Below are 20231 nucleotides of genomic sequence, written 5' to 3' on the forward strand. Positions count from 1 at the left end.
CGCCACTCTGGTGGGACCAGGGAGGAGGTGGGGATGGGTCAGTGGCCAAGCCTGCTGCTGCACGGACTGGCGCCCACCCGGCACCAGAGCGTTCTTGCCTCATTACCCAGAGAGCTTCAGGGAGGGCCCCGAGGGCACGGCTGGGAACCATCCGCGGGCTCCAGCCTCCACCTGCCCCCCACCCCCCCACCCCCCCACCCCGCCCCGGGCGCACAGGGACGGCTGCTCAGCCTTGGAAATGGGTCTCCAGGCCCAGCTGTTGCTGAGCTGAGCCACCCCCAGTCCCAGTCCCCAAGGATGCAGGGAGGGACTAGGGGCCTGGTCTCTGCACCCCAGGGTTCAGGGGGTGCCACCCGCCAGGGGTCCGGGTGCCAACCAGAGATGGACGCTTGGCACTTCTGCTGAGACCCAGACATCCCAGACCAGTTTCTGTTCTTCGGTCTGAGTTTGCTGGGGCCGCAAGGAATGGCGGCAGGGGCCCGAATCCACCGCACCTGCAGTCAGGGGGCCTCTGCCACCCATCCAGGCAGTTCTGACCCCGACTTCGGCGTGGCAGCCGCCAAGGAGAAGATGGAGAGCAGTGGGAGTCCTGGAGGAAGCGTGGGATGCCAAGGTTCCCAGTGGACCACCCTTGGCCCAGCCCCATGCTCAGCGCCCCTGGGCTGGTGCCTGCGGCGCCCTCCATGTTCCAAGGAGGGGCTGGTGGCCTGCACATGCCGCCTTCCCACCTACTCACAAGCCCAGAGCCCCCCAAGGTCCTCTGCGCACCAGCACATACGGCACCATCTCAATGTCTTCCCTGGTCCTGGGTGAGCTGAGGGCCGGCCCCAGGTCATGGGCAGGGCCCAGCGGGCACCTGGACAGGCATCTGGCCTTGTCCTCAGAGGCCATAGGGTCTGCCCCTGGGCGCAGCGGTGCTGGGCGAGAACCTCCACCTGCAGACCCAAGCCCTCTCCATCCCGGCCCCACCCCCACAGTGACACAGCAACCAGGCGATGGGGGCAGAGGCTCTTTATTGCCATGACCACAGGTTTCCCAAAGGGCGGGGGGGCGGGCGGCTTCCCCTCACGTTCCCAGGAGCAGGCCGGAGAAGCTGGAACTGCTCTGGATGGTGAGGGCCGCACCGGAACCGTTGTCCACGAAGACGGAGGTGTACTGTCCAGCCTGCAGACACCCGACACGGGGACGCTACCACCCAAGGGCCCAGCCGCCGCCCCGAAGACACCCAGCCCCACCAGGAGGCATGGGTCCCATATGGCCACGTGGCCAGCGTCCAACCACCGGCTGGGCTCTGTGGTGCCCAGACTGAGGCTTGGAGGCCCAGGCCCCCTGCCCACCTACTCCAGTCTCACCTGCAGCTGCAGCAGCCCCTGCACCTGCACCGTGAAGACCCTGCCACTGCTCTCCAGGCCGGAGATGGCCTCCAGGGACCTGGACACGGTGCCACATGGGGGGAGGGTACAGTGATCATGGGGGGGTACCCCCCGCCGGTGCCCAGAAACCCATGCTCACTGCAGTCTGTGTTCAGGGTAGCTCCCGACCCAGGGACAGGACAGTCCCCCTGCCCCCCCATTCCCCCACACCCTGCAGAAGGGCCCGCTCACGTGTGGCGATGACACAGGGACTCGATGCAGACCAGCACTCGCACGGTGTCCCGGGCCCGCAGCCGAGCCCTGCCCTGCAGCTCCTTGGGGTCTGCAGACACAGGCCTGGTCAGCAGCGCCCTCGGGGAGGGCGGAGCAGAGGGGGCAGGGCTGGGGCTGGGGGCCTTTGGAGCACACCGAGGGCTGGGGGTGGTGGGCGTGAGGACGGGGTGGGAGAAGGCGGCTCCTCTAATGGGATCCGGCCCCCACCCGCCTCAGGCACCCAGGCCTGGCCCTGCTCACCCACGTGCAGGCTGGCAGAGAACTGGAAGATGGCCGTGACCGGGGCCGTGAACCGTCCGGAGGCCAGGCTCAGGCCGGACCCCCGCAGGAAGGCACCCTGGGCGGTGGGCTGGAGGGACAGCAGGGAACTCGGGCTGCAGAGCCTGGGGGAGGCGCCTGCCCCCAGGATGCCCCCACCCTAAGCAGGGCCAGGTGGGCGGGACCAAGGGGCGACTTGAGCATCTGGCCCCAGGAGGTCTCCGGGCTTGGGATCCAGGTCCCCACAGGGTAGGGGAAGCCCCAGGAGACCCCACCGGGCGGATACGCCTGTCCCCTGGCCACCTCGGACCCCACCCCAGGTCTTGGCACTACGTGTGCCACCTGGCAATGCCCTGGGAGCTGTGGGCCCGTCCGCTGTTGGCCCCCCCCACTTGCTGCCCCTGCGCTGGCCTTGTTAGTGCGTGAGCACCCGCAGCGAATGCCCGTGGAGACAACCGGGGTCCCTGGGCCCCTCTGCGCCCCCGCCCCCCACGCCCCCTCACAGCCTGGAAGCCCTGCAGCTCCGCCAGCGTCTTCTTGTCCACCAGCACCGGGCCTCTCAGCCGGCAGTGGAAGGCCTCGGCCACCAGCCGCCTGCCCGTCCCCTCGGGCAGCACGGGGTCCAGCAGCCCCAAGGACCGATGCTCAGTGGCCTCTGTGGGAACAAGGGTGGAGTCACCCCCCCACCAGGGGGAACTCCTGAGCGTCTGGGAGGAGAGGGCAGAGGCGGGCCTACCTTTCAGCATCTTCTGAAACTCCCGCAGCACAGCCTCCTGGTTGACCTCTGACCCGGGGGGTCCTGGGGGTCCGGGGGGCCCAGGAGGCCCTGGGGGGCCGGAGAGGCCTCGCTAAGGGGAGGCAGGAGACAATGAGGAGCCCGGTGGGACCCACAGACACCCTTGTCCTGGGCTCAGAGCCTGGGGCTCTCACCAACTTCTTGTCCTGGCCTCGGCACCGCTTCTTCGATGCCCCGTCGTCAGGACGCCGGACAAAGTTCAGCCATGTCATGTGGGCATCTGTGAGCTCAGGGCCCGAGGCCTCAGGCAGCTGAAGGGCCGGAGGACAGGGCTAGCGGGCGGCCCACCAGGCCCCACTGGGTCCTCCCCGCCCCACAGCCCCTGGCAGAGAACAGGGAACTTCAGGGACTCGAGGAGGGTGGAAGCGGGGCCAGGGAGGCCGCTCCCGGGACTCAGACCGGGGCCTGATGTCCAGGAGCCTGGGGCCTGGGGCTGTGTTGAAGGGGCTGTTCCAAAGCCGACAGGCAAACGCACACACATGGGGCCGGGCAGTGGTGGGCAGGAGCGAGTTCTCCAGGGCCTCTCCCAGAATGCCAGAGCCGGGATGGGCTGGGGAGATTGGGCTCAGGTCCTGCTCTGTGCTGGGCACTGGGTCCTCAGGCTCGGACCCAGGCCACAGCCAGCCAACCCGCCTTGCTGTCAGAGCACGTGCTGGGATGGCAGAGCAGAGCTGGCCTCAGCACAGCCCCCAGCCCTCCAATCACCCTTTATCTTTTTTTTTTTTTTTTTTTTTTTTTTTTGTCTTTTTAGGGCAGCAACTGAGGATAGGGGTCAAATCAGAGCTACAGCTGCCGGCCTACACCAGGGCCACAGCAACACAGGATCCGAGCTGCGTCTGCGACCTACGCCACAGCTCAAGGCAACGCCAGATCCTTAACCCACGGAGCAAGGCCAGGGATCAAACCTGCGTCCTCATGGACACTAGTCGGGTTCGTTTCTGCTGAGCCACAACGGGGACCTCTCCAATCCCCCTTTGCATACCCAGTCTCTGCATGAGGGCAGCAGGAGAGGCTAGAGTGTATCAAGCCCCGAAGTCAGACAAGGAGATGGTGTGCAGAGTAAGGGGGCGGGTGCTGGGGAGCCTGACCATCTGTGTCCAGGCCTGTGTGCCAGGCTCGAACAGGAAGTCTGTGAAGTGGCCAGGAGCACAGCCGACACTGGTCTGGCAGGAGGGCCACCGCCCGAGGCCAGCGGAGCCCTGGCCCCTCCCGAGGGCAGGCAAGCCCAGGGGTCCTGGCCCAGGTCCAATCCAGCAGTCAGCCCTCAGCCCCAAAGGCCGTGAAGGGCAGGCCTGGGTTCCTTCCCAGGGGACCAGAGGGACCTTTACCATGACAGAGGCCTTGCTAGCCAAGGAAAGGGGTGCCAAGAGCACGGAAATGTTCCAGTTTCTCCAGCCACAAGTGACCTGAGCCACGTCTGAGGGCCCAGGGGGCAGCCGGAGGAGAAGCCCACCCCTTGCAGGAAGAGAGGGGTCCCAACCAGGGATGGTCCCCAGGGAGACCACCCCCCCAGACAGAGGTTCGCCCCCAGACTGCCCCGCCCTTGCTCTGGAGGGGCAGCAGGCAGGGCGGAACATGGGGGGTGCTGTTCCAAGGACCCCTCCCTGGGAGGCTGCCGGGCAGCCCCTGGGCTTGCTCTGGACGCCCCCCACGCCTGCCCCAGAGCCCGCTGGCAGCCTGCTCTCCCCGGCCAGGGGCCCCAGCACGCCTCTCCTCAGCCTGCCCATCTGGAAAACGGGGCCTCGGGCTCCAATGAGGCCGCGTGGGCTGACAGCAGCCGGGCTGGCCGCCACGGAGACGCCCTTGGGAGGCGGGAGGCTAGGATCAAAGGCTCCAGGACTGGCAGGGGGCCTAGCCCAGCAACCGCCGCTTCGCTCCTGGTCCAGGGGCCACCAGGCCCGCACTGCTGGGGTCAGCTCCAAACCCCCCACCAGTGAGTCCCAGCCCAAGAGTGCGAGGCCCCAGGGCTGAGACCGGCAGAAGTCTCCTCTCAGAGAGGACCCCCAGCACGGAGCGTATCCCCTGCGGGAGGCCACGGCAGGTGCTGGCCACCCAGTGGGGGTCAGGGCAGGGGCCTCCAGGAAGCGCCAGGATCCAGAGGGGGTCTGACCCCGCGCCTGGAGCGTCTCCCCCATTTGCAGCTACACCAAAAGGCAGCAGGCTGCTGCAGGCATGACGATCCTGGGGCTGCAAAGGCTCAATGTAACCCCACTGAGAAGCCCGTCCACTCTCCCAACCCCTTCCCAGGCCGAGAGGGTGCCTAGGCAGACCCAAGTCCTGCTGTCATGAATCCTGCCCAGAGCCCCCCACCCACCCGCCCCAGATGGGGAGGGGAGCCAAGGGGCAGAGCCTATGGGTGGGAGGGGGGCGCCCACGTGCGCCCAGACCACGCATACCTTGGGGAAGCCTGGCAGCCCCTCGCTGCTGGACATGGTGGCGTTGAGGGACGCGAGGCGCTGGCCAGGCTGCCGTGGCCTCTTGGGCTCCCGCCGGGCCCTGACGCCCCCGAGGAGCATGAGCTGCGGCCAGAGGAGGGCCACGGTGGTGGCCCAGGCCCAGCGCATGTTGGCGGCGGCTCCAGACCCCGCCGGCGGCGGCGGCTCAGCTCTGTGAGCCCAGGCGCCCGAATGCACTCAGAGCCCAGATGCCGGGGCGCAGCCCCGGGGGACGCCTGGCTGCCGCCAGTACATGTCTGCGCAGGATGAGCGGGGCTACTGCACGAGGGACGCGGCAGCGGGATGCGCTCCTGTCCCTGCAGACTCCACTGGCCTCCCCTCTCTGAACGGTGCCCGCGCCGCCCGCGCCGCCGCCGAATAAACCCTCCCCTCCTCCCCAGAGCTGGCGGGCTCCGAGGGGGAGGGCTCACGGGCGCTGCTCCTCAGCCTCCGCGGGCTCCCAGACCAGCCCGGGGGCGTGGATGGGGGCGGAACCCCCGGTGACCACCCCCTCCCACATTCCGACTGCCCCACGGGAGGGGCTGAGCCTTCCCAAGCCCCCCACGTCCTTCAGGCTGGGCGTGCCCAGGAGCTCACTCTGTGACCCACCCTCACAGCCTCTCTGGGGTCCTTCCCGCCCTGCTGCACGCCCCCCGCCCCAGGGTCCTGGGGTGCCCAGGCACTGGTCCTGCTCCTGGGAAAGGCAGGATCCAGCAGCAGGACAGCCGCCAGCCAGCTGGGCTCCCAGCCTGTCCCAGCCTCACCGCCGCTGGGTACCCGCCACTGGGTACCCGCCACTGGGTGAGCGAGGCCAGCAGGGGAGAGACCCATTGACCTTGAGGGAAGGAGCACCAGGTGGCCGAGGCCACCACCCCCTCGGGGCACAAGGGCTGCCCTCAGACAGCTGGGCCTCTGGAGCCCCCCCAGAGGCCAGCACAAGGGTGAGTCCTCGCTGGCTATGCCCTGCCAGGTGAACCAGTGCCCTCCGCGGCCATTCTGCCAAGGAGAATGACAGGGGCAGGTCCCCAGGCCAGGGTGAGTCGACAGGCTCTGCTGGGACCCCCACTGCCAGCCGGCCGGTGCAGACGGAGGCCAAGCGAGCTGGCCTCGAGGGAGGTGGCACAGCACCCCAGACCCAACTTGCAGACGCCCAGCAGGAGCAATGAGACAAGCTGGGCGGGGACGACATGGAGTGTCTGTCCAAGGACACCGGCCTCTCTCCTGGCTCGGGCAGAGGGGTCGCCTCCAAGGACAAGAGCAGCCGGGCCTGGTGAATCCTGCGCTCACTCCTGGAGCCTCAGCACCCGGCTGCCAAGCCCAGGTCTTGAGGTCACGCTGCAGAAGAGGAGCCTGGCCGGAGGCCTCGACATGACCCGTGGTCAGCACCCGGTCAGCAAAGGGCTGCCGGCCCTCCCCTCAGGGGCCAGTGCCTGGCTGCTGCACGGACACTGCACCAGTGCCAGCCTCTGGCACGGTCCTGCAAGGTCGACGACAGGGTCCTTTGGTCCTTCTGGGGCCCAGACCCCCAGTGAGCACCTGGAGGAGCAGAGGGAGCCCACTCCTGAGCTGGCTCTGCCTTCCAGCCACAGCCACCAGCTGTTCCCAGGGAGGAGGCTCAGGCCAGCTGCTGGTCCCCACACCCCCACAGAGGACACTCTGACTCAGCCGGGGCGGATGGGAGCTCAGAGCCCCGTGCAGTCCCCACAGCAGGCTGCCGGCCCCAGGGAGACGTGCCAGCAGAGTCTGCTGGGTGAAGCCTCACACTCGGGCCTGGGGGAACCTCCTGGGGGAGAGACACAGGCCCAAGAAGACAAGGTCATCTTTTATTTTGAGTCACATCAGATGGCAAAAGCCACCGCAGGCACTGCAGCAGGCTGTACAGAAGGGTGTACAGAAGGCTGTATCTGAAGCTCCCACAGCTGGCCAAGGATTTTTTTTTTTTTTTTTTTTTTTTTTGCTTTTTAGGGCCACACTCGTGGCACATGGAGGTTCCCAGCTAGGAGTGGAATTGGAGCCGAACTGTAAGCTGTGGCCTACACCGCAGCCACAGCAACACGGGATCCGAGGTGCATCTGCGACCTACACCACAGCTCATGGCAACATGGGATCCTTAACCCGCTGAGTGAGGCCAGGGATCTAGTTAGGTTCGTTACTGCTGAACCCAGATGGGACGCCCTGACCAAGGATGTTTTAAAGCTGAGACTTCACACATGGGAAAGAAAAAAAGCATGTCAAATAAATTACATCTGCTAAACATTCAGCCTCTGAAGAGCCTCAGGAAACGGGGCACCCCCCCCACAACCTGCACAGATGTGCCCTCAGGCAGGGAGTAGCCGGAGGGGAGACCCACCGCGGACACAGCGGCTCCAGCCCCACAGGCCAGGCTGGCAGCTCCCCCACCCCACGGGCCACCCCACAAGAGGGAGGCGTGTTTTACGGACTCCAAGCGCAGATGTCGGAACAAAAACACATCGAAAGACTTGCTTCACAGGAGTGGGTTGAGTACACATGAGTGGTACAGAGCATTTCAAGTAAATGATCAAAATGAAAACCAGCAGAGACACAACAACGCCCGGCTACACGGCGGTTTCCCACTGGCCTCAGGAGTCAGGCCCCGGCATCTCCTGCAGTGGCCCAACCACGTGGCAGACGCAGAAGGGGAACCAGGGAGCCCCAGGTCCCAGCTTCGACAGCGCCTGCCGGCCCTGCCCCGAGCCGGCCGTCCTTCCCCGCACGGGTCCCAGGTGCCACCTTCTAGGAACTGGACACGGGTCAGACGTGGAAAGGAACCTGGACCGAGGGTGGGGGAGTCTGCCCAGCAGGTGGGACCCAGGGCTGCTGGCGGTCTCTCCCTCCACCAGAGTGGGCAGGAGAGGAGGGGAAGCCAGCAGCAACCCCGCAGGCTTCAAGCTCAGTCCTAGTGCGTCCCCCAGCCTGTAGTCAGAAAGGGAGCAAGTTCTCCCCTTCAGGAGAAACCTGCTTCACCCGCACTGAGCACAGGCCCATGTTCCCTGACCCGCTCGTGGCCACCCCGCCAGGCGCCTCGTGATGCCGGTCAGCTCAGCCAGCTCGGCCCTGGGGCCGGCCCGCCTGCTGAGGCCGAGCTCCGGCGGACAAGAACGCACGCAGAGGTTTGGAGAAGCATTGAGTTTTATGTTTGTAAGAGACCAAGTCTAATAAAATGAAAAACAAGTTACTAAAACAGGTCCAAGAGACAACACAGGAGATAAGCTACAAAACCAAAGCACGGGGCTTCCTTGTGGACACAGCCCACGGCCCCCGACAGCCCCCGGAGAACGGGGGGCTGGGATCTCAGTCTGCTCCGAATCCAAACTACACGCTTTGGGTTTTGTTTTCCTTTTCAAGGGTTTAAAAAAGCTAACCCCAGGAGTCAGGCGGGCCAGCCCTGTGCTCGGCAGCACGTCCAGCCAGCCCGCGTCAAGTGTGGGCCCAGCGTCCCTCGTTTCCGACCACCGCTGCGGGTCGTGGCGGCGGCTCACTCCTGGGCTATGCTCCTCAGCACGTACTTGACCGTGTAGGCGAAGGCCGCAAAGCCAACTATGACAAACAAGTTCGCCAGGGCACCGCCCAGGAGTCCGTGGTGCCGGTTGGCCTGCTGGAGCCCCGCGAGGTGCGGCCCGGCCCCCGGTGCGTGGCCGTTGAGGATCGGGAGCCCGTTCTGGCCGTGGTGCGTCTCCCCGTCTGGAACCACGTCTGGCAACGGGAGAGCCTGGGGTCTGCTACTGAGTTCGTCCTGTGCTTTCTGCTTCTGCTTAATTTCCTGAGACAAACAGCAAGAGACGGAGCTGGTCTGGGTAAACCGGCCCCTTCAGGACCGGGGGTGGGGTGGGCATCTTCCGCCCCAAAGACCCTGCCAGTGGGCAGTCACCAGAGGCTCAGGTTCCATCCTGACACCTGCCTGAAGGCAGCGCAGCTGTGCTCTCATCTTACTGGTGCAGGGGCCAGTGACAAGCCCGAACCGCAGAGCCTGGGCTTCCCGGGCCCTGGCCTGAGCCCGAATTTCCACGGCCCAGACCTCCCCACGGCTCCCCCATTGCACCTGGCCACCTTCTCTGCTCTGGCTGAGGCCAGGGAGCAGTCTGCCCCTCGGGGCAGGCCCTTCCTGCCACTTCTGGCCCATCGGGGTCCTCGGCAGGCCCGCCCCCTCCCAGCCTCTCCCCCTCCCTGATCCAGCGTCGAAGCCCCCGGTCCCCAGGAGCCCTGAGGGGGAGGGGCACACCTGCAGCACCTAAAAGCCCCTCCCGTGTGCCCGGGTCTGTAGCACAGGTCGCACAGGAGCACAGGGACGTTTTTTTGGGGGCGGGGGGGCGCACCCAAGGCAGATGGAAGTTCCTGGGCCAGGGAACGAATCTGAGCTGCAGCTGCGACCTAGGCCACAGCTGTGGCAAGGCGGGATCCTCAGCCCACTGCACCACAGCAGGTGCGCCACCCCCTCACTGCAGAAAGAAGAGGGCACTTCGGCTTTCTTACCTCCACGACCTCGGGAAATAATTCACAAAAGACTTTGTCTTTTAAATTAAACACTAAACTCTGTGCAGCCAGTTGTCTTTTCTAGGAAAAAAGAGAAGTATCAGCTGAAGGCTCAATTCACGCCTTTCACCTTCTAACAACAGACAGGTCGCCCTCTTCACGCCACAGGAGTCACTCGGAGCCCACCGCTCCCGACAATCCACGTGTGGCCTCATGAGGCCACCGCCCCGACAATCCACGTGTGGCCTCATGAGGCCACCGCCCTCCCAAGCCACCAACGAAGGACGCTGGACCGGTCCCTAAGAAGGCAGAGAAACACAAGCCGGAAAACAAGGCGTTTCTGTCCTAACTGGGCGTGACAGCCGAGGAGAGCAGGACCTGCCCCACGAGCCGCCCTCCGCCCTCACCGTGAAGTCCGATGTCTCGATGCTGCCCAGGGTGGGGCCCTTCTCCACCATGAAGCTGAGGAGCCCTGTCAGGATGGTGGAGACAGACCAGGCCGGGTTCCACGTGTCCGGGTGGAAATCCGTGATGGAAAGACACAGCCTGAGAGAAGGCGACCCGTCAAAGGGGGGACCCGCGCCAGGACCCCGGTCCCGCCCCGGAAGCCGCAGGACGCCTTACCTAGTGTTGCACTTGAACCTTCCATTGGGAGTTATCATATAAATACTAGGAGGTTTAAAAGGAAATTCTCTGGGAAAAATTAGTTTTCCATGATAATAGCCACCTGCACCAAAACAAGAGAAACAGGAGTTCCCGTCATGGCTCAGCAGTTAACGAACCCAATCAGCATCCCTGAGGACATGGGTTCGATCCCTGGCCTCTCTCAGTAGGTTGAGGATCTGGCGTTGCCAAGAGCCGTGGTGTAGGTCGCAGATGCAGCTCGGCTCCCATGTTGCTGTGGCTGTGGTGTAGCCTGGGGCAACAGCTCCAATTCGACCCCTTGCCTGGGAACCTCCACATGCCGCAGGTGTGGCCCTTAAAAAAAAGAGAGAGACAGAAAGAGCCCTGTCACAGTCCACAGTGCAACCCCCCACCCCAGCTGGCCCTCCCCACCCCCGTGCCCACCAGACACTGTCCCTGGAGGAACAAACACGTCTTGCTGGCAGTCTCTCTGGGGCCCACAACCACCAACCAAGGGGTCCTTGCCCCCAGGGCTACTCACACCCCTCCTCCACTCTCAAGTGCCCCCCGACCCCGCAAGCAGAGCAGCAGGACAGAAACTGCACAGGCTCCTCACTGGCCACCACATCCACTCCCAAGAGCGGCAGCGACCCGGGTCCCCTCTCTCCTACACCTCTCCTCCGCCACCACACCGCACCCAGCAGCAGACAAACCGCCACTTCCCCACCTTAAAACAAGTGACCTGTGCTGCCCTCCAATCCCTGCCAGCTGCTTCCTCTCCAGGTAAAGCCCCTGACCTTGAAGTCACCAGCTGTCCCCCTGGGCCACCTGATCCTGTCTCAGGCCTCACAACCACTCCTTGATGCCCCCCAAGTCTGGTTTCATCACCCCCACTTCTGGGGAGCACCACGGTGACTCTCCACATGGCACCTGGACCTCTGGACCCCTCCCTGGCGACCAGGGGACACTGCCCACACAGGTCCCAGAGGACTCTCCTGCCACTTTCTTCAAACAGCAGCTCTACCCCGTAATTTACTCAGACTAAGATCTGGGAGCCCCTGCTCCCCGTATCACACTCCACCAGCAAATCCCATCAGCCCCACTGCCCAACTGATGCTACACCCCGAGCCTGGGAGGACCTACTGGCCTCACTACCTCCGTCCCCGCCCACCCAGCCCAAGGGCCCTGTGGCCAGCTCCCCCCTGGGGGCTTCACACCCGTGCCCTCAGGGCAGCACCTGGGAGTCTGCTGGAAATGCAGAGCCTCAGGCCCAGCCTCAGCTGGCTGAGCAGGACGTGCATCTGACAGGAGTGAGGCAGGTGTGTGTACACTCAGTCCGTAAGGCTGGGGTGCTGCCCTGCCCGCCACTCCGCATCATCACTGCCAGAGGGGTGACGGAAGCCAGTGTCACCTGCACGGCCAGCTCAGCAGACAGACAGGTCTGCCAGCAAGAGACTAACTCTAGAAATGACACTCGGAGCACAGCCACGCTCGGAATCACTAAGAAAAGCCAAACTGGAAAAAGAGCAGGAGATACTAGCAGGCGCTCTGCCCGAGAGGAAGCAGGAGCAGCTCAGTCCTCGCTGGGAAGCGGCTGCCGTGTGAGGGGAGGGGGTGGGAGCTGGGCTCGCCTGGCTGTTCCAGATCCTGCCAACACCTGCTGGGTCCTGGGGGAAGGGCTACAGGGAGCCACCACCAGTGGCGGCACCAATGGGCTCAGGCAGAGCTGCAAGTGGGGGCCCCACCCGGGGAAATGTGTGGGGAGGGTGGAGGGCAGAGCCTCACCAAGAGGCCTCGGCACCCAGCCTGCCCGTGCAGGTGAGTAAACGCGCAGCTGGCATCTCCATCCAGCTCCAGTCCAAGCGTCTGTCCACGGGGGACGGAGCCATGGGTGTGCCGTGGCCACGCGCTGGAGAAACGCACAGAGCACTGGGGCCCTGGAATCGCTGCACACTCCCTCCCTCGACCGCTCTGGCCATGGCAGGGTAGGGACACACTGCGCTCTGCTGTCCCGCGAACCTGCGTCTCCCTCCACGGGCAGCGGAGCCACACTGGCACCTCCCGCTTTACATGTGACTTAGCTTCTTTTTTACAGCCGCGCCCGCGGCACAGGGAGGTGCCCAGGCCAGGGGCTGAGTCTGAGCTGCTGCTGTCAGCCTACCTCGCACCCATTCTATTGTTTTAAAAAATGGTTTCTGGGGCTCCCATCAGGGCTCAACAGGTTAAGAATCTAGTATCCATTAGGATGCGGGTTTGACCCTTGGCCTCCCACAGTGGATTAAGGATCTGGCGTTGCTGGGGCTGTGGTGTAGGCCGCAGCTGGGGCTCCGATTCACCTCCGAGCCTGGGACCTTCCATATGCTGTGGGTGCCGGAGATCACTGCCCGTTCTGGTGTCTATTAGAGTTTGTTGAAAACCAACCGTGTGTTAAGTAAGAATTTCAGCCCAATCTGCATAGCTGCTCTGTGCTCCAGAAGCCCCATGCAGGGCTGCTGTCAAGCCCCAGCCCCTGCTGCTGCTGCTGCTGGCAGCTGGGTGGTCCCCATGTAACACTCTCTTGTGCTAACGCACCCACCCCGCAGATGGCACCTGCAAGCTTGTTCCCCTAGGATGGCTCACCCCCGACCAGAAGGGAGTCCAAGAGGCTAGTGACGACCCACAATGCCCCCCAAGGGTCCAGAGCAGCCCCACCTCCCCCCCACAGCACAGCTCTTCCAGTGAGCCCAGGGCAGCCCGCACACTGGTGCACGAGTGCTGCTTCAGTCACCTGAAGCCAGGACCCAGCGGCTGGAGAGCTGCCCACCTGGCCAAGGCCCTGCCCCGGCCCAACACCAAGGCTGGTGCCAGGCTCCCCTCAGGCCCCTGGACACTCGCTGATCGACAGCTGCAAGGTCTACTCTGCAAACACTGGATGCTGTGTCTCCACACGGGTCCAGGGCAGGTCCTGTGGCCCCCACGCCTCGGGGCCCCTGCCACACAGGCCACCACCAGCTCAGAGGACTCAGCACTGGCCTCTCTTTCCTTCGAGAACACGCCTCCCGGCTCATGGCCACGTTTTACTGTGGCCCAGTCTGTTCCCCCGGCTCTGACCCCACTGACCTTGGTGACTGGGAAAGGCGCTACTTAGACCAGCCCCTGAGGACTGTGGTAGGTCAGTGAAGCCCACTGCACAGAGGCCCCTGGAATCTGGACGAGCTGAGCAAGTGCCATCAGCTCATGTTACCCACACCAAGAGTACAGGCTACGTGACAAACACGAGGTGTCTCTGGAACCCAGGGGCTGCCTGCTCCTGTGCCTCCACTCCCGGTAAAGACGCACCTTCATAGGGAGTCATCTCAGGGCCTCGGACCACATAGTGCCTGGGGGAGAGAAGAAAATTAGTTGGCACTGGGATGGCAAATTCTCCAAAATCCAAGGGACTCCAAGGCCAGGTCTGTTGATGTGATTTTTTTATTTTTTATTTTTAGGGCCACACCCGCTGCATATCGAGGTTCCCAGGCTGGGGGTCGAATCAGAGCTGCAGCTGCCCGCCTACACCACAGCCACAGCAACACAGGATCCTTACCCCCTGAGGGAGGCCAGGGATCAAACTTGCGTCCTCATGGTTACCAGTCAGGTTCACTGCCGGTGAGCCAAGATGGCACCTCCCAAGGCCAGGATTTTAGGGCCCAACCAAAACCAGACATTCATTAGGCAAACTGAGGGATAAACCCTACCAGCAAGGCAGCACCAAAGCTCTGCAGTCTCTCGTGCTGCTGGTGCGCTAACAGCTGCTCTGAAACAGGATCAGAGGCTGTGTCTCCCAAGTTCCCCACAAAGTACTTTCCTATCCGCAAACAACACGCCAAAAGCTAATCCTCTAAAACCATCCATGTCAACTGAAAATTTAACACTTTTTAACTCCACAATTCATTCTTGAGATAAATTTCAAAGCTGGCACCTGTGAGAGTTCCCTCCATGGCTCAGCGGTTAAAGAACCCGACTAGTATCCAGGAGGATGCAGGTTCGATTCCTGGCCTCGCTCTGTGGTTGAAGGATCCGGCGTTGCTGTGGCTGTGATGTAGGCTGGCGGCTACAGCTCCGATTCAACCCCTAGCCTGGGAACCTCCATATGCTGCAGGTGCGGCCCTAAAAAGAGAAAAGAAAAAAAAAAAAAAAAAAAAAAAAATTGGTATTTTTCAGTGCGTCCAAATGTCACAGTAGCTAAACCCGGAACAGCTGGAGCCTGGGGAAGAGCCAGCAGGAGGGACAAGGGCAGCTTGGGACTGTTGCCAAAGTCCTCACGCAGAGGGAGCCTCGGACCTGGAGCAGCCATCCAGGGACTCTGTTCCTCTGCACAAAGGCAGGCAGCTGCGGCTCTACGTTAACAAGCGTTTAGCTCACAGGTTTTCAAAAAAAACAGAAAAGCACAAAGGAGACGGTAGACCCAACAGAAACACCAGACTAGATACCACTGCACACACGCTGGTACCCACCCCTCCAGACGCCGCCTCCCACCGGGTACTCTGACAACCTGCTGGCTGACCTGCGGGCTCACACCCCCGACTCAAAAAAGGCCGCCATCCTGGAAGGCAGATCAGGAACGCAGGGCCTCCAGTGGCTCCTGCTCCCGACTCCTGTACTCGATCTGAGGCCACGGGGAAGGGCCCAGGTGGCAGCATAAAGAGCACCTGGAGGACGGGCCTCTTCCAGAAAAGGCTCTCTTCTCCCAGCTGAGGAAACAGACCCTGCTGGGAGCAGAAGAGCCCACACAGCAGGCCCAACACTGCTGTCCTGGGCCGGCAGCTGAGAACTGGACTGGGGTGGGGTGGGGGGGGCATCTCCCCAGCCCAACTGCACCTAAACTGCGTCTGCAAACAACGTGCTTCAGGCTGAAAAGCAGTCCGCTTTCCTGCCGGAAGTCTGCAACTGCAGGCCCTGGTGCTGGGTCCAGGAGGGCGTCCTCGGCGGACCGCACGGCCTGTGTGGTGGCAGCTTGCTGCATGGGAGGGAAGCCTGGGCCAGTCTTTAGGACTCTGCCTGCACCTCTTCCCGGCGCCGCCTCCTGTCTCTTCGCTATGCTCGTTACAGAACCTCCGCAGTGGGTCCTCCTGGCCAGTGACCTGGGACCTGAGTCAAGGCAGGAGAGGGTCCCCTCGACTGACAGAGGGGGACCCTTGGCTGCCATAGAGCCTGTCCCTCTATCTACCAACTGTGCCCCAGGGGCCACACTCGGCTTCTGCTGGGGGGGGGGGGCTCTGCTGCATCTGCTGCAGCACTGATGCCTCTCCAACAACCTCGAGCCGCATCGGCCCCTCCGGAAGCTGAGGAAGGCAGACCCAGAATCCCCGACCCCCTGTCCAGCCTGGTGTTGAGGCCTAGATTTTACTCAGCTGCATCTCTCTTCTCCGGATCTCAAAGGACTTATTAAGATGAAAACATAAAACACCCTCCAACCCAAGAGAACGTGCTCCCACTCAGCTCAGCTCTCCGTCCTGCTTCTCACAAGATCACCAGCAAAGCCCGACAGGGCAGCTGTACCATGGCCCAAGAGCTGCTCCGAACCGCATGGTCACAAGGCGGAGATGGGCCCGGAGACAGGAGCTGCGGGAGCAGGACCCTCTGCTGTGAGCTCGCTAAGGCAGGACAGCCCACCGCACGGTCCCGAGAAGCAAAGAGCAGAGGAGCGGCCAGCAGCTTCTCCAGCTGGGAGATCTGCAGGCCCCCAAGCCTCCCCAGGCAAGGACCCTCTCCAGCCCAGCGGGCAGGGGCAGGGGCAGCCCTGCCACGCCCCCGGCAGCTGCCCACGGTGCAGATGACCCGAGTGTCCACGGGCCTCACAGCCCACTCCCACCCGACGAGGGTGCCGAGCCCCTTGCCCGCACCCAGGGGCGGCGAGAGGGACACGGAACTCACCACTCCAGAATGTTGGAGGGTAGGGGCTCAGCACAGATGTAAGGCACGGGGTCTTTCTTAATTCGGAGATAGTCTTGCTTCAGTCGCTGGGTGGCGGTTGTCGGCGCTCTCTTACCACTGCTGCTGCTCATCTGCAGAAAACCAACCCCCGTGCTGACCAGGGATGGAGGCGGCCGGGCTGCTCTCCACCCCGCAGCTCAGCACCCCCACCCCTGCTGGCACCTCTGCACCCACGGCCCTGCCACGACCTTCGCTGACACAACGCAGTCAGACCCGGAGGTTAGGAAACACCCAACAGCCTCACTCCCATCTTCAAGGAACCGACACAGGGAGAAAGACACCCATTTCTAAGGGTCCCGGGCAGAGGTGTGAAGCCAGCCCGGACCGCCAGTCACAGGCACGTTTCTCCAGCACTGCGCTGGAAGGTGCCCGCCAGGGGGCCGCTGACACCACAGAAACCAGCCCCCAAAAGGCCCTGGTTAAACATCTTCCAGCACGCTTAGCACTGGCCACAGGTGGGCGGGGGACAGAGAAAGAGCCTCTCTCTGAGCCTGGAGAGGGGAGATCCTGGAGAGACGGGGACACCGCGCTAGGCAGAGGGGGAAGGAGCGCCTTCCAGGGAGAGGGAGCGACAGGTGCACAAGCAGAGGCCAAGGCAGGGCACTGTGTCCAGGGACCAGCCCTGGGTCACTGCGTCAGAAGCCAAAGCATGGTGAACAGTGGCTGACAAGCCTGGCCAGGGACACGAGGCCAGGCCAGGCCATCAAGCAGTGCCCCAGAAAGACTACAGGCCTGGTCTTCCAGCCAGTCAGATCTTCTGTCAGGAAGGTCCCTCTGGTGGCCCAACACATGGCAGATGGGATGGCATGGGAGGGACAGGATGAGACAGGAGAGCACTGAAGGTTGGGGACAGGGAGCGAGGGAGCAGCCGTCAGTCACGAGAAGGGACGAGCCTGCATGGGGAACCCTGGGACATCCCAGCTATGCTCCAGGGGCGGGGGGGGGCATGGAAGACAGGGCTCCCCTCTCTCAAAGGCCCCAGAACAGCTCCAACCCAATCTGTGTAACATACCAGAACCGCTCATAACATGAATTGGAAAAGCAAGAAAATCCTGCTAAAAATAAAGTGTGAAAGCCACTGGCGCAAACCACAGCGCAGACAGGGGACAGAGGGTGCAGCGCAGAGACCGAGAGGAGGGGAAGGCCCGTCCAGGCTCAAGGGCAGGCCGACTGGCGCAGGCAGTGAGGGAGCAGCCGTGCGCGGCCAGCTCAGCACAGCCCGCTCACCTCCGAGCCGCTCGGCCACAGCACTGGACCTCACCGCCGGCACACGCCTGCAGCCGGGCCTGTGCCTCCGCACTTCAGCCTGGAGCCGCCCTCCCGCCAGGCTCTGCCCGGGGCACCTCACCTGAGCGGCCATGGCCTCTGGGCCCTGAGCCCCACAGACCACGACCAGGGCTGGGCCCCTCGCTCTGCACCCCTGTGGCCCCCGCAGCGCCCCCTGCTTCCTGCGCTGGGACCCCTAGACCTGGGGCCGAGGTCCCCACGCCCCCCCCCGCCGCCCCACCCCCATGCGGCCCTTCCTCTTCCCATCAGACTGCTGCCTGGCCGGCAGCTTCGGCCCCGGCCCTCTCGGCCCTGACTGTAGGCTGAGGTCAGGCTAACGTTCTCATGCCACAGTCCTGACCTCAACCCTTCAGGACTCACGCAGAACCAAGCAGACAAATGTCAACAAGCCCCCGCTGCCGCCAAGTCCTCTGGAGAACAGCCCCAGGGCTCTAGTCCCCAACGCCCAAGGCCCCTGACCTGGCCTGAGCCAAGCCCCTTCTCGTCCCAGCCCAGGCCCTATGGGGACCCACCAGGCCCTTCCTGGCCCAGCTCAAAAGCCTCGTCCTCCAAAGCCTCCCAACTCCCGACTGCAATGCTGCCTGCCACATTCTGTCCCTCACTGGTCTCCCTGCGACCCAGCTGGTGTGCCCACAGCAGGAGCGACAGGTCCGCCTGGGAAGGGGAGGGTCCGCAGAGCACTGACCCAAGCTCCAGCCCAAGGAGCCAAAGGGCCCAGTGGTTCGCCTGGGGCGACATCTAGGAACAAACACGGCCACGATCTGAAAGCAGAACCACCACCCAACCCAGGGTGCCTTCAAAGAACTCTAAGGGGCTGTTTCCTTTAACCGTTCACCCCAAAGTTAACGCCCTGCCACACACACCAGTTCGCTGGGCGATTCGAATACAACTGTGCTTGGCCTGGAGTAAGTGGCCAGGCAGGCTCCTCAGGAAGGTTCGCGGTCCGCCTCCCCGATTCCTAAAACAGACCCGGCCTAGCTGCTCACACGCGGACTTCCCGCTCACTCTTGCTCTCAGGTGCGCAACCTTGAAGATCCTACCTCTCACACACCTCCTCAGTCCGCTAAAAGGGCTTCTAATGACCCTTCTTGTGCCTCATCGCAGCCCCTCCAGGGGACTTCAGGTGTGACCGTTTCTTCCAGTTTTCCCCACCTACAGAAGCCAGAGCACCTCCACGGGACATGAGCTGGGGCTCAAGCTCCCTTCAAGACAAGTCCCCACACAAAGACACAGAAGGTGTAATTCACAGAAGGAAACGGGGTGCAGACACAGAAAAAAAAACATCAGACGAAACAAAACAGAGGCAAACAAAACTTTAGCGCAGAGACGCTGAAGGAGAGCAACCGAAGCCTACGCCCGCAGGTGACAGAGTCCCGTGGGCAGCAAGTGGAAACAGGGCGCCGCCGGCGGCCTAGCATCGCTCCCGCCCGGGGTCCGAGCACTCAGTGATGCTGTGACAGAGACCTTGGCCTGACCGACGGACGGGCACGCGACACACCCGTGCCCAGGACTTTCCCTTCCCCACCGGGACTGTTTCACAGCCAGATGGAGGCTGGGGGCTGAGGGAGGATTACTGACTCCAAGTTGTAGGCACAGGGTCCAACTGTGCCTGCAGACACACTGGACTTTTCAATTAAGCAGGACTCTCAAGTTCCCTTCTGCCAAAACTAGATCCAAGCACCGAAGGTCACTCAGCTGGAAAGAACAGGGCCCAGAGCCACCGCGCGGAGGGTTCTTACCCACTGACCACCTCCCCTCCCACCAGGAGCAGGCTCTCCTCTCCTTAACTGTTTGGCGCCTGGGGGTGGGGAGCGGGGGCAGGCGCGACAAGGGGTTGGGAATGGATTTCAACTGGACACACGTCAGCTAAGTGTTACTAGCAGGACAGGGGACCAGAAGCTTACACTGGCCAGAGCTCTCGAGACCGTGCTGGCAACGGGCAGCTAAGGAGAGCAGGCGGGCATAGGGGAAGAACCTGCCCGGGGCCCACACTAGCCGGCCGGCAACAGAGCCCCCCGACTGCGGCGTCCCACTCCGGCCGCCTGGCTTTTCAATTGGTTACCGTTCCAAGGGGAATAAGCAGGCTCGCGCCTTCCTGCTGGGACTCAAAAAGCTGCTCAGGTGTGAAGTGTCGACGGCCTCAACAGCAACCAGCCCTCGTCAACGCGGACTCCCAGGACATGTTTACAAAGCAAGCCCTACGCCGGCTCGTCCCGGCGGCGCCCGCAAGTGTGCCACTGGCAGGAGGCCTTTCCGTGGGACACCAGCCGTGGGACCACCAGAATCCCCAAGCTGGCAGGAGGACGACCCGGCCCGGAGCCCCGGGCGCCCCACCGTAACCGACCTAGCGTTCCGCGCATGGAAGCTCCAGGCCGGGCCCCGCGAGCACAGACGGAGCGGGGTCGGGCTGTGCGGAGACCCCGTGCCCGCCGCCCGCCACCCTGGCCGGCTCCAGCGGGGCGGACTCGCGGCCGAGGCTCCGGCGCAGGCCCGCGGCGCGCGCTCACCTCTCCCCGTCGCCGCGCGTGGGCCGCCGCCGCGCTCAGGCTCGCCGTGGTCGAGGCCGGAGCAGGGAGCGGGAGAGCGGGGCCCGTGCCGCAGAGCCGCACCGCGCCGGGACTGGGCCCACCCGACCGCCGCCGCCGCCGCCGCCGCCGCCGCCGCCGCCGCCGCCGCCGCCGCCGCCTTAGCTTCCAAGATGGCCACTAGCGGGGCGGGACCATAATCGCTTCCGGTTCC

General features: G+C 63.6%; 2 protein-coding genes across 4 annotated transcripts; both read right to left on the reverse strand.

Moving 5' to 3' along the window:
• Positions 1-996: 996 nt before the first annotated feature.
• Positions 997-5264, reverse strand: C1QTNF12 (C1q and TNF related 12). Of its 2 annotated transcripts, XM_003127489.6 has the most exons (8): positions 5097-5264; positions 2835-2951; positions 2641-2752; positions 2408-2559; positions 1887-1995; positions 1605-1695; positions 1353-1431; positions 997-1164 (listed from the first exon to the last, which is right to left on the reverse strand). In XM_003127489.6, exons 1-8 carry the CDS (start codon positions 5262-5264, stop codon positions 1066-1068), a joined length of 927 nt encoding a protein of 308 aa, XP_003127537.2. In that variant the 3' UTR covers positions 997-1065. The 2 variants fall into 2 exon arrangements, with proteins under 2 accessions (XP_003127537.2, XP_084818664.1); XM_084962538.1 differs by lacking the exon at positions 2835-2951.
• Positions 5265-8267: 3003 nt separating this feature from the next.
• UBE2J2 (ubiquitin conjugating enzyme E2 J2) lies at positions 8268-20192 on the reverse strand. Of its 2 annotated transcripts, none has more exons than XM_003127491.5 (7): positions 20000-20192; positions 16146-16276; positions 13569-13609; positions 10251-10353; positions 10034-10172; positions 9627-9707; positions 8268-8916 (listed from the first exon to the last, which is right to left on the reverse strand). In XM_003127491.5, exons 2-7 carry the CDS (start codon positions 16274-16276, stop codon positions 8632-8634), a joined length of 780 nt encoding a protein of 259 aa, XP_003127539.1. In that variant the 5' UTR covers positions 20000-20192; the 3' UTR covers positions 8268-8631. The 2 variants fall into 2 exon arrangements, with proteins under 2 accessions (XP_003127539.1, XP_084818666.1); XM_084962540.1 differs by having other exon boundaries at positions 8268-8941.
• Between the last annotated feature and the right edge of the window lie 39 nt (positions 20193-20231).

Source organism: Sus scrofa, chromosome 6 (genome assembly GCF_054392235.1).
Source record: "Sus scrofa isolate SSC_HxYL_T2T_F1_AM1 chromosome 6, Sscrofa_HxYL_maternal_Yorkshire_Landrace_v2.0, whole genome shotgun sequence".
Lineage (NCBI taxonomy): Eukaryota > Metazoa > Chordata > Mammalia > Artiodactyla > Suidae > Sus > Sus scrofa.